Source organism: Agelaius phoeniceus, chromosome 2, assembly GCF_051311805.1.
Source record: "Agelaius phoeniceus isolate bAgePho1 chromosome 2, bAgePho1.hap1, whole genome shotgun sequence".
Taxonomy (NCBI): Eukaryota; Metazoa; Chordata; class Aves; order Passeriformes; family Icteridae; genus Agelaius; species Agelaius phoeniceus.
In genome coordinates this window covers 77,150,915-77,163,138 of record NC_135266.1, presented here as the reverse complement: position 1 = coordinate 77,163,138, position 12,224 = coordinate 77,150,915, and the positions used below count along the sequence as shown (strand labels likewise).

Here is a 12,224-nt window from a genome sequence, read left to right as displayed (position 1 = left end):
GGGCTTGCGGCGAGCTCGGCCCCGTCCGCCTGCCCGGGGAGCGGCGCTGCTTGTGCGGCCCGTGCCGTGGGAGCCGCCGGCACCCACAGGCCCGCCTGCCCCAGCACGGGCTCCGCGGGCCCGGGCCGCCGCCACCGGCGCTGCCCCCCCGGCGCTCCGTTCCCGGCTGCTCGCCAGGCCCGCGCCCCTGGCCTGGAAATCCCCGTCCGGGAAGCACACTCGGGTTTCCCCCGCCTGGGAAGCACATTCGGGTTTTCCCCGCCTGAGGAAGAGGGCCGAGGAAAGTACCAAAGCTTCCCGCTGACGGCAGGGCCATCCTCCCCCGCCTAGGCGGAGCCCCGGTGCCCGGTGCCCGGCCCCGAGCCCTCCTGCCGCCCCATGACGGCGCCCGCGAGCCCGGGGAGAGGGCGGTGCTGTGCCCGCCCCGCCAGGCGGTGCCTGCGCCCGGGCGAGCCCCGAGGGGGAGGGCGGTGCCGGCGGGGCTGGCTCCTCTCCCCCGCGCTCTGCCAGGCCCCGCATATAGGCTGGGCCTTGCTGGGGCCCGCTGTGGGGGCTTGCTCGGAGGCTGTGAGTACCGGGCGGGGGTGCTGTGGGTACGACCGGGCTGGGGCGCGGCTGCCGGGGCGGGTGGGGCACCTGTGCTCCGGGCCTGTGCCCGGTCTGGCGTCGCCGGCGGGGGCTGAGGGAGCTGTGGGGCCCCGGGCTGTGACCCCGGCGCTGGTTGGGAGCGCGGCTGCCCCCTGGAACCCACTCGGGGAGCGTGGGAGGAGAGGGAGCGGAGAGCGAGGCCCGGGAACCGGGGCGGGACGTGGAACGCGGGGCTGTCGCTGCCGGGGCTGGGGCCGCGCTCAGGCCCCGCCGTGCGGGGTCTGGTGCTCAGGATCTGGTGCCTTAGCGCAGGGGGATATTTCTGCAGTGCTGTGTCATCATGACTGAGTCGTTCCTGGAAAAACTGTTTGAAAGCCGATCGACCAGACTGCTAAATATCTAATTTTATATTTATTCATAGCTACATATATAAAAACCCTTTGAACTTTGTGCTTGCCCTTCCTTGAATTTTTGGGGAAGTTCAGTTTTGCCGATGTCCTTGCTTCAAATATAATTGGATTTACCTAAATAAGAAAATCTAGTACTCTTTACGTCAGTGTTATAAAACTGTGTCTTCATTGTTTGGGAATCTACAAGCTTAAACCAATTTAAATGGATACAACTTCTTTAGTATGGGATCTTACCTTTAGTAATACAGCTTGTGATTAAGTAGCCTGATTAATCCATCTGCCAAAAAATTCTGCTTGTGAGTGAAACAGTTTTGCATATGGGTCAATAACAGGGAAATGAAGTGTGTGAAATCACTCCGTGTCACAGCATGTGAAGCTGACTCCCTGAAACTTTCTAGCTGACGTTAGACTGGCAGAGGAGCTTGAGGCTGTTCAGCATGGAGAAGAGAAGGTTGCATGGAGACCTCATAGCAACCTGCCAGTGTCTGAAGGTCTGCCGGGAAGCCAGAGAGGGGCTCTTGGTCAGGAACTGTAGTGACAGGATAAGCAGTAATGGGTACAAACTGAAAGAGAGGAAATTGATGCTAGATATTAGGAAGGAATTCTTTACTGTGAGAGTCATGAGACACTGGAACAGGTTTCCCAGAGAGGTTGTGGACACCCCAATAGTGGCAAAGTTCATGGCCAGGTTGGATGTGGCTCTGAGCAGCCTGGTCTACTAGAAGATGTCCCTGCCCATGGCAAGAGGGTTGGGACTAGATGATCTTTAAGCCCTTAACATTCTATAATTGCAAAAAGCTTGTGCTGTTTCAGTTTGTGTAGTTGTTGTTTGCATAGACATTGCATGCACCTCATCATTGTGTATTTTAAAACACTCTTTTTCTTCCTTACAGGTCTTGTTCTGCCACAAAAATTTGAATGATTTAAACTACAGATACTTACAATTTCTTCTTGAGGACAGTCAGTACCAATATGGAGGCGTAGGCACCTTAGAAGGGACTTCAGTCTTACCTCTGGGAGGTAGTTCTGTGCAGAAATAAAGAAACTAAGGCATCAAATACTTTTTTTTTAAATCTGAGAGTTCTGTTTGCTTCTGTATGCCATAAACATGGCATACAGGCCAAGCTTAACTCAACAGTATAAAGCATCAGAATGTCTCAACACAAGGCAATTAATTAATGTTAAATTTGATAACTCTGTTCTTGTAACTAAGGCACCAGGTTAAAACTGAAGTGCTCTGTTAATTCAGTGCTGACTTGTAGACAAACCTGTCCCAGGTTTGTTAATAAAGAGAGTTCATCCTTGTCTGAGACAGTGTGTAGGATTTGTTTCTCTAATACCTGAATATTCTATACGTGTGAAGTTGAGTATAAACTAACTTCTTTAGTCTTAAGACCTTGTTACAACAATATACAGAACTTAAGAGGTGTTTTTTTTGGAGTTCAGTAGTAGCAAATCTACTAAGATCAGTTTAGTACCATCAGTTCAGGGTCTCTATTTTTTGTGTGCCCTTTGAACTTGATAAACCCTTCTTTTTAGTCTCCCAGTGAGGTTTTACAAACTAAAATCTTTGTGTGTGTGTATAAGCTACATATTTATCAGCTGTCTAGGGTGAAGTCTTGTCCTTAAATCACCTAACATATGTTCTGGATGAGAACACTGTTCTTTTAATTGCCCCCCAATTTAGTTTCTTTATTGACAAAGGATTTTGATAAACCCACTTGTGTTTTTTCCTCTTTTGATCTGACCTCCACGACCCTGACAAATTGTTACTGGTCTCCCAGATATACAGAAGAAGTAAAGGATGTGATGCTTATATTAGTCAATGGAAATTGCTTTTCAACATGCTTTCTTCAATTGGTAAAATGGATGGGAAAGCTTTTGCACTGAAAGTAGTTGCTAAACTAAGGTACAAGAACTTGCCAAATGTTTATAGGCTGCTAAATCATGAGGTCAGTTCTATTCACATGCACATTTGAAGTTACACTGTGAAGTATTTATTGCTTTTGTACACGTGGGGGTTGTTCCAAATTGCCTTTAATGCACACAACTACCTCCCAGAGGAAGACTTGTCCCATTTTTCCCAAAACAGTCCATTATGAACATAGTGGAAGATAGCCCTTTCTTGGCTAGCATCATGAGGCAGAGTGCTCCTCGTGATGAACTGAAGTATGACCTGTCCTGTGAGCTCTACAGAATGTCAACCTTCTCCACCTTCCCCATGAACACGCCGGTGTCTGAGCGCAGCCTTGCCCGGGCTGGGTTTTATTACATGGGCGTGCAAGATAAAGTTAAGTGCTTCAGTTGTGGCTTAACACTGGATAACTGGCAGCCAGGAGATAATGCTATGGAAAAACATAAGCAGCTGTATCCTAGCTGCACTTTTGTTCAAAGAATGCTTTCAGTTAACAACGTTGGACTGTCATCTCGTTCTGCCTTTCCACACTCAGCTGCAAACAGTCTCCCACCGTCTCTACGTTCCATAGCACTTTCTCCAAGTCTAGAGCAGGTTGGATATTTCAGTGGCTCATTTTCCAGTTTTCCTCAAGACCCAGTAACTACTAGGGCAGCTGAAGACCTTCCATTCTTGAGCCCTAAGCTTCACAATCATTCTATGAGGACAGAAGATGCTAGGCTACGCACCTTTCAGTCATGGCCACTGACGTTTCTCTCACCCACTGATCTGGCAAAGGCTGGACTTTATTACCTGGGGACAGCAGACAAAGTTGCTTGTTTTACCTGTGGTGGTCAGCTGTGTAATTGGGAACCAAAAGATAATGCTGTGTCAGAGCATCGGAGACACTATCCCAACTGCCCTTTTGTGGAAAACCTTATCCGAGACCAGCAGAGTTTCAATGTTTCAAATGTGAGCATGCAGACCCATGAAGCACGTGTTAAAACATTCATAAATTGGCCAACCAGAATTCCAGTTCAGCCTGAACAGCTTGCAGATGCTGGCTTTTACTACGTAGGTAAGAAACCCAGACTTCTCCAGTTTTATTCATACTGCTATGTCAGCATTTACTTTCAAGTAAGTTGTGTCAAGGTTTGCTAGATATTTTGCCTTGTTTTTTTTTAAGGTCGCAATGATGATGTGAAATGTTTTTGCTGTGATGGCGGGTTAAGGTGCTGGGAATCTGGAGATGATCCATGGATTGAGCATGCAAAATGGTTTCCAAGGTAACTTGCAAAATCTTTATCATAATTTGTTTATATCTCTAAATATTTTAATTTTGGCAGATATGTACTGCACTTAATAGTTTTGTTTAACTTTATTTGATGTACAGATTCACTCTTTCATTTGGATGTGTGTATCGCATGTATGTCTAAAAGCTCTGAAGTGTGTAGGTGGGTATAATTAAAACATTTCTTCATTAACCATGGCATATAATGCTTTCCCCTTCATTATTAAAAACTGTCTGCATCCCCAGATCACTAACAGAAAGTGAGACTGCATTGTTAATGAGCACACTTTTCTCTGTAAGAGAAGCAGTCAGTGAGCTGATTGAGGGGAGCAAAGGCTGCTGAGGAATGAAGAAGAAGGAATGTTTAATTCATTGGTTCTGGTTTTGTGCCCGTGCTGAATACTCTTGAACCAGTTTTTCTGCTTGTGCAGTTTCGCTTCCTACATGTGGACGAGCTTGTGAAGAAAGTTTCAGTGGCTCTTTAGTATGTCTCTACTGGAAAAAGGACAGAAATAACTTTTTAATGTCACCTATAATTAAATGGCAATTTCAGACCTAATTGCTATCTATGTCCATGGAAATCACCACCTCCATTACAGAAATAGCTGCACTTAATTTCAGGAAAGCTAATAATAGTTCTTCTCATTGTAGATCTCCAGCTAGGCTTTCATGAGCAATTTATCAGCTACTGCTGGACTATATGATGTATGTAGGGCTAAATGTCACTGTTGTTTCTTACTGTGTTAAGCCTGTCAGTAAATGTACATAAGAGATAAACCTGTATTAGTGAAGTAGATCTGGCTTTGATAATGGTGTTATATTTTGCTAAATTCTTTCTTTTGAATGATTTCAGTAGGAGATAAGAATGGTGAGATGCAAGATAGAAACAGTTTATCACTGCACTTGGTAGTGATTCTGACACAGTGTCGCTTCTCATGACTTGCCATTTTGATCACAAGTGGCAGCAGAATGTAAAGCTGCTGCATTTATATACATAAGCCTACTGACAGCTGGATGTCATGGAAAAACTTTATCTAAGTGTCATTGGACACTAGGCTGCACCAAGCTTCCAATTAAGAGTATTCTTTCTCTTCTGAAGGAAATGTATTTAACTAACACTGGGTTTAAACTTGTTCGTTCTTCTATATTTTTTTTTCCTATGGCAGGTAGGAAATATGATTTGATTCACTTTTGTCAATGTTTCAGGTGTGAGTATCTGCTTCGTGTAAAAGGAAGAGAGTTTGTAGATCAAATTCAGGCCAGATTCCCCCATCTCCTTGAACAGGTAAACTTTTACTGTCCTGTAACTTTGGTTTTCCTTTGTTGAACAGTGCTATGTTCTTTCCTTGAGTTCATTCTTGTGCCTTATTCCTGTGTATGTTTCTCCTGGGTTTCTAACATCATAAAAGCTCTTCATGGCCACATAAAAGAAGCTAGTGCTGAACCATGGCTACTCTTGGACTTGCAGAGTTTAACCTCTACAGATTACTTATGGAGAGTCCTATGAGGCAGTGAGCTCCTTTGTGTTAGCAGAGGGAAATTCTGATTATACACTGAACAGTGCAGATCAGTAGTTGTTATTTCAGAAATCAGGCACTGACAATGTGAATTGTTTCTATTTGTAATTCTTATGGCAAGAGTAGCCAGACTCCATGGAAGTGGTCAGCACTAGCTTTGTGTTGATTATACAGTTGCACAGATTTGCACTTGTGTAACTGCAGGTGAAATATCTAATGGGTAGGAAGCTTAGCAGGATTGGTGACAAACAATATGTTAGAGAGGTACATAGAGGGAAGAGCAATACTTCAGTACTAACATACTTCTCTTGTGTTCTACAGCTCTTGTCAACTTCTGATCCGCCTGTAGATGAAAACCTTGATCCTCCAAGTATGTATATTAAAGCATGTTTTTAAACTCCCTCAGCATTTTGCAAACTTAATGATTGCTAAGTGAGTTAGCTTTGCATAGCCAATTCTTAGATTTGTTTCCTAAAAGTTTAATAATTTTGATGTTGTGTTGACAAGCTCCAAGGAAACACCTCTAAGAGATCTTGTTTTTCATTTTCCTTATTTTCATACTAGCAGCTCATATTGAAATTTTTGGGTTTGCACACTTGGTTGCTGGTTTTTTTTCATTTCAGTGTTGAGTTAAGCAAAGCAAATGTTTGAGCTTGGTGGGACAGTTGCTAGAGGGTGTCATGGCTATGCAGTTATGCAATTCTGTCTCTAGGCACATAAATAGGTAAATGCTCTGAGCTGAGCAGCAGATGTTAAGGAAGAAGGTAGGACAAGCTGATACAGTGAAGTCTTTCTAGGCTGGACTCTAGTTATGGTGGAAAAACCCACTCACCCTCTGGGGGTTTATGCTGTCCTAGTCCCTGCTGACTGAGAACAATGACTCAGAATCCCATGTGTCTGGTGTTTACTAAATTGAATGCAAATTACTGATCAGGAGTTGGAATAGAGCGATTGTTTGTACTATAAACTCTGACTTCCCTCCCCCACCCCTGGCACACCCGCAGGCCATTTTTCAAGGCTGAAGTTAGAAATAACTAAGTATAAAAAAAGCTGCTAGGACACAATGGAATTCTTAGTGGTTTCTCTGGATTAACCTAGGTTTTAACAAAGGCCCGACATGGATTGATGTTTATGTTGGATTCAATCCATGGCTTCCATTTTTAAAACTACTTAAAAAAAATTCTTCTTAAACACTTGAAACTTTTTACTGCTCAGTGTTCATGTGTGTAGGTAATGTTGATGTGTCTGACTTCTGGGGTTGTATGGATATTTTATTCTTTATATTATACATGAGGATTTTTCTTTTTGATTAGTTATTCGTTTTGAACCTGGAGAGAGCCATTCAGAAGATGCAATCATGATGAACACACCTGTGGTTAAAGCTGCCTTGGAGATGGGATTCAGTAGAAGGCTAATTAAGCAAACAGTGCAAAGTAAAATCTTGGCCACTGGAGAAAACTACAAGACTGTTAATGATCTTGTGTCTGATCTACTCACGGCTGAAGATGAGAAGATTGAAGAAGAGAAAGAAAAGCAGTTGGAAGAAGTGGCATCAGGTAGGCATCAGGCATAAATGAAAGTGAAATCTGAAGCAGTTAGTAATATATATAGTTTTTATACTTTTTTTTATGCACTAAGTGATTTAATTTAATTGCTGCCAGGATCAACTTCTCTAAAAGCATTGGTCAGGATATCTGTATGGAACCAGCAGTCTGAGAATTGTTTCATTCCCTTTTAGGAGAATGGTTCATACCAGAAGCCTAGGGTTCAGAATCATCTCTTCTTTCCAATGCCATTTTTTTTTCATTTGTGTGTCTTTATACTGCTGTTAATGAAACACTTGGTACACTACTATTTTTTATCCAAATTTGCCTGCTCTTTAAGCTGCTTGAATCAGTAAGTCACCATATCCAGCTCCTAAGGATAGGCCATAAAGTTTACAAATTCAGATTTTGTAAGATGGCCAAAGATCTGCTTTTCTGTCTGACTCAGCCCATGTATGTCAGCAGTTTGTTTATTTGATGTGTCTTTAACATTTCCTGTTGTTTCAATGCCACGTAAATTTTGAAGCCTGAAGAAATCGTTCTGATTTTGAGTCTGTGAAGCATAATGAAACTTCTCAATTATAAATGGAATTAAGGATGCTTCTTTCCTAGTTGTATTTCTCTCAAAAAAACATAGATGGATTCAGAATTATAATCCTACTGGAAATTTTCTTGTTCTTGTTTGTGGTAGAGGATTAAAATAGTCTCCAGAGTCTGGTTGTGCTGTACTTCTGGTTTTCTTGTACGTAATTGTGTTGGACACTTCACAGAAGAGCTTTCTTTTATTTACAGCCTAGCACGGACAAAAGTCAACCTCTGGCATGTCAATGGGTTAGCATTGCTGTTAGTTTTTTCTTTGCAATCGTCCAGAGAGTGTAAATCTCACTAATACAGAGTTACACAAGATCCTCTCTGATCATTTAACCTAGAGATGGGAGCAGGAAGTGGCTCAGAAGCTGCTTGTATGTGGTTTCCTTAAGCCTGTTCATTACGTGAATACCACTAAAACTTGCTGAGTGTTTTATTAATGATGTGTAACAAGCAAACATTGCAAGTAGAGTTTAAAGAATGTATCAATTATTGTTAAACAGAAGTGCAACTTGGAGTAGTGTATTCCTAATTCTCTTATCTAATTCCCCCTTATGTTCCAGATGATTTGTACTTGATCCAGAAGAATCGAATGGCTTTATTCCAGCGTTTAACATGTGTACTCCCGATCCTTGGCAGTTTACTATCAGCTAAAGTGATAACAGAACTTGAGCATGATGTTATTAAGCAGAAGACTCAGATACCATTGCAGGCAAGGGAACTGATAGATACAATTTTAGTTAAAGGAAATGAAGCAGCCAGCATCTTCAGGAACTGTCTACGAGATTGTGACCCTGTGCTTTACAAGGATTTATTTGGTATGTCTCTCTGGTTTCCTTTTGTTTTTAAAGGATATCCTTTTATAAAAGTCTTACCAGTGCTCTCACAACAGTCTAAAGAAAAAGAAACAAACAGATGCTGTCTGAACATAGATTAGTTAAATGATAAGGATTTTTTTTCTTTTATTCTAGTGGAGAAGACCATCAAGTATGTTCCCACAGAAGATGTTTCAGGTACCTTAAATTCTACCTTCTTATCTTAGACTGTTGTAGAACAAACAGCTAACATAAAAAAGAAAATTACTTTGGTTAAGAAGAAGGTTTGGTGCTTCACCCTCTTTCTAATTCTACTTTAGTAATATAGACTGAAAAAGTTAACCAAAAGTTAAGTGCATATGCATACTTGCAAGTAAGTCTATCAGCTCTAAGCTGTATCCTGTGCCTTGCTCATGCTTTTGCACATCACAGGATGTAGAGCTTTCTGGAGCTCAATAATTCTAGAAGCACGTGCTGGACTTGGTCCTGATGGAAGCATTCAGGCATTTGGTAAAGACTGGAGAATGAATAGTTGGTTAGCATTTCAGAAGAGATATCATCTCTGCTTTTCCAGAGTGGGTATAGGTGTCCTGAGATCTAGCTTGACCAACAGGTGTGTAGATAAAAACTTGTCAGACATGAGATTGAGTTTGCTGTGGTCCTGCAGTTTAATCTGTTAATAAACTGCAGAAAAGTATACAAGCCTGGATAGAGCCTACTTCCACCAGTCAGGCTGTGTTTGTGTTTCTGATATCCAACCAAAAAAAGTATAATATTTGCTAAAATGCAAACACTGGTTGGCCTCCAACCCCTGGGCTGTCCATCATCTCACAGAACTGGCAAGTACAGATTAGTTCCTTGCATGCCACTTTCTGAGCTCTAAAAATGCTCACTGCCATTTATATTTAGTCATTACAGGTAGGGAAATAAAAGGTGAAAAGGGGCATGGTTACACTCTAAATAAATTCATTTTGATCTATTCATATATGTTGAGGCTGACAAAAATTTAACTATTTTTTTCCAGGTTTACCTATGGAAGAACAATTAAGAAGATTGCAAGAGGAAAGAACATGTAAAGTTTGCATGGACAAAGAAGTTTCTATTGTTTTTATTCCATGTGGTCACTTAGTGGTGTGCAAAGAATGTGCACCATCCCTTAGGAAATGCCCAATTTGCAGGGGGACAATAAAAGGCACAGTCCGGACATTTCTTTCGTAAAGAGGGAAATTTGCAAAGTCTTTGTTCTGTCATCCTCCAGCTGTTGAAGCTTAACACAGCAGTATCTTAAGAATGGAAAATTGTGGTACAGAAGAGGATTAATCAACTACCTAGCAAAGTTTTGTGATAGTAAAGTGTATCCTCATTATGATGTGTCTATGATTATATATAGTAGGCCTTCGGTGCCAAAGATTCATAGTTAGTTCATAAAACTAACTCAATATTAGGGTGAGGTTTTTGTGGCATTCCTTTCTGAGTAGGGAAAGTAGTTTCACTAGTGTCACTTTTATTCAAAGAAGTTTTTGGTTAAGTTCCTAAAATGGAGCTTTGCATAACACTTGAGTTTCCTCCATGTGGATGCGAGGAAATGTACTAAAATTGCTATTATTAATAGTTAATGTTAATTAACTTCAGCTACTTCTGGTTTGGCTTTCTTCTCGACTTAAGGAGAAAAGAGGATAACTGTTGCAGGAACAGCAGGAGTTCTAAAAGTTTATTCATGTCTTGATACTTGTGTAGTAATAATTTTTATGAAGACTGAATTAAAATATTTCTATTTCTCAAACTTGGGTTTGTTTACTCTGTTGCCATTGTTAACTTTTCTCTTTAGACTGCAATGATTAGAAAGCTGTCTTTTCCTGACAAAAGTTTGGGGTTGTTTGCCTGTAAAAGTACAATAAAACTTAATTCCATTTGTCTTTCTTTCATTTTTGAACAGAGAAGTGAACTTCTCTGATGTTTGGTGATTTCCTCTTTATTTAAAAACAAATAGTTTCCCCCCAAAACTGCAACAGCATCTGGTACTTCCTTCTGACTTGATTTTTCAAATGACAGAAATCCTGGTCCTCATGACCTTATGGAAGAGATCGAGAGTAGCTATACAGTCTGTGCTAGGGATTAAATGTAAAAGCTACTTTTCTGTGTTTGGAACTTTATAGGGATTGTGCAGTTAAATAATAGGATCTCCCAGGCACCTCTGCAGTCTTGGATTTTGTTTTGTAAGCTGATACTTTGGGAGCTCCTATTCCCTTACTGGTTGACTCATTACCTTTTTCAGCTTTTTATCCCTCAACTTGCATGGTGGATACCTCCAAAGAGAGGTGTTCATAAAGAGTTTGCAAGGATTCATGTCAGTCACTGGAAGAATGCTGCCAGGTTAATGGCAACAGGTCCTGCAGTGGTGGAGTCAGGGTGTCTGGCTCTCATTTAAAGTCAGTCATCTTCAGTCCACAGTTGCCCACACTTAGAGCCTGACTGTGGATAACAGTGTTTGGGGATAATAGAGTCTTCAGTCCAGACCTGGATTCTTTACCTGTAGATTGGCTTGCTGTAATTCTTTCAAATGCAGACTTTTGTTCAGCTTTATTACATGTACATATCTTCCACTTATTTTTATTACTAAAAAAGTAAATGTTTCAAACCTAGCATAGAGTTTTAAACAGCTTTGATTCATGCACTTTTCTGGTTTTGAAATGCCTCTAAAAGCTCTTGTGCAACAAGTTTTCACAACCTTTGACAACGTTTTAAGTAAGAAAGCTCAGGACTTGAACTTTCATTAATTTGTTCCAGGTGAGAAATTAGTATTATTAGAACCAAGTGTACTTTTGACAGATTATGATGAACCTGCAAGGGGAGCTGGGGAGGCCAGGTTCACCTGAAGAGTGTGGAGTTGCTAGAAGGCACACCTTGTTTCTGAGCAGGGAAGAGGATAGGAATAAACATACTGGCAGGCAGACTTTTTAAGCAATGCATTATTCTTTAGAACTGTGCAGGGTGAAAGTTTTTCAGACACTGCAATTAACTACATATAAATCAGATGAGAGGATATTCAGGGCTTTAAAAAGTGCTCAGTGTCATTTGTGATGCCTGCGTGTATCTCCCTCAGGTCCTGCAACACAGCCCAATACTGAATGTTTGAATATCCCTTCAAATAGCAGCTTCAAACAGCACTGGCTCTCTGCACTAGGCACCTGAATATATTTGAGAAGTGGAAGAACTTGATCTAGAAACTAATGGGTAAAACTCTGTGACCTAGTTTTGGCAGGAAGGCTGATGTAGGTTATGACTCTGCCATGCCCCGCTGTAATGACTGGGTGCCCTGATTGCTAATGCTGTGCATGTGAGCACTTATGCTCTCCTTAGGACTAGTCCAAGAAAGCTCTAGCTAGGCTTCTCTGTAGCACATGGCAAACAACCCTGGCAAAAGGTTAAACCATGGGTAACAGCCTAGTGTTTCACTGGGAGAGGGTCAAGTGACTTCTGTCACTTGTGAACCAGCTGACCATGCTCGCACTTCATTCTGCATCAACTTCCTTCTTTGAAGCTTTTTCCAGAGCTCTGTCTGGGTTAAACAATAAAA

At 41.7% G+C, this 12,224-nt stretch overlaps 1 protein-coding gene across 1 annotated transcript; it reads left to right on the top strand.

The window, feature by feature from the left end:
• The first annotated feature begins 429 nt into the window (after positions 1 to 429).
• On the top strand, positions 430 to 9,866 carry LOC129117570 (inhibitor of apoptosis protein-like). Its single transcript, XM_054628313.2, has 9 exons — positions 430 to 567; positions 1,892 to 3,970; positions 4,079 to 4,178; positions 5,390 to 5,468; positions 6,022 to 6,070; positions 7,014 to 7,256; positions 8,396 to 8,650; positions 8,804 to 8,845; positions 9,672 to 9,866. The coding sequence occupies exons 2-9, from the start codon at positions 3,097 to 3,099 to the stop codon at positions 9,863 to 9,865; spliced, it is 1,836 nt and encodes a 611-aa protein (XP_054484288.1). The 5' UTR covers positions 430 to 567; positions 1,892 to 3,096; the 3' UTR covers position 9,866.
• The last annotated feature ends 2,358 nt before the right edge of the window (positions 9,867 to 12,224 follow it).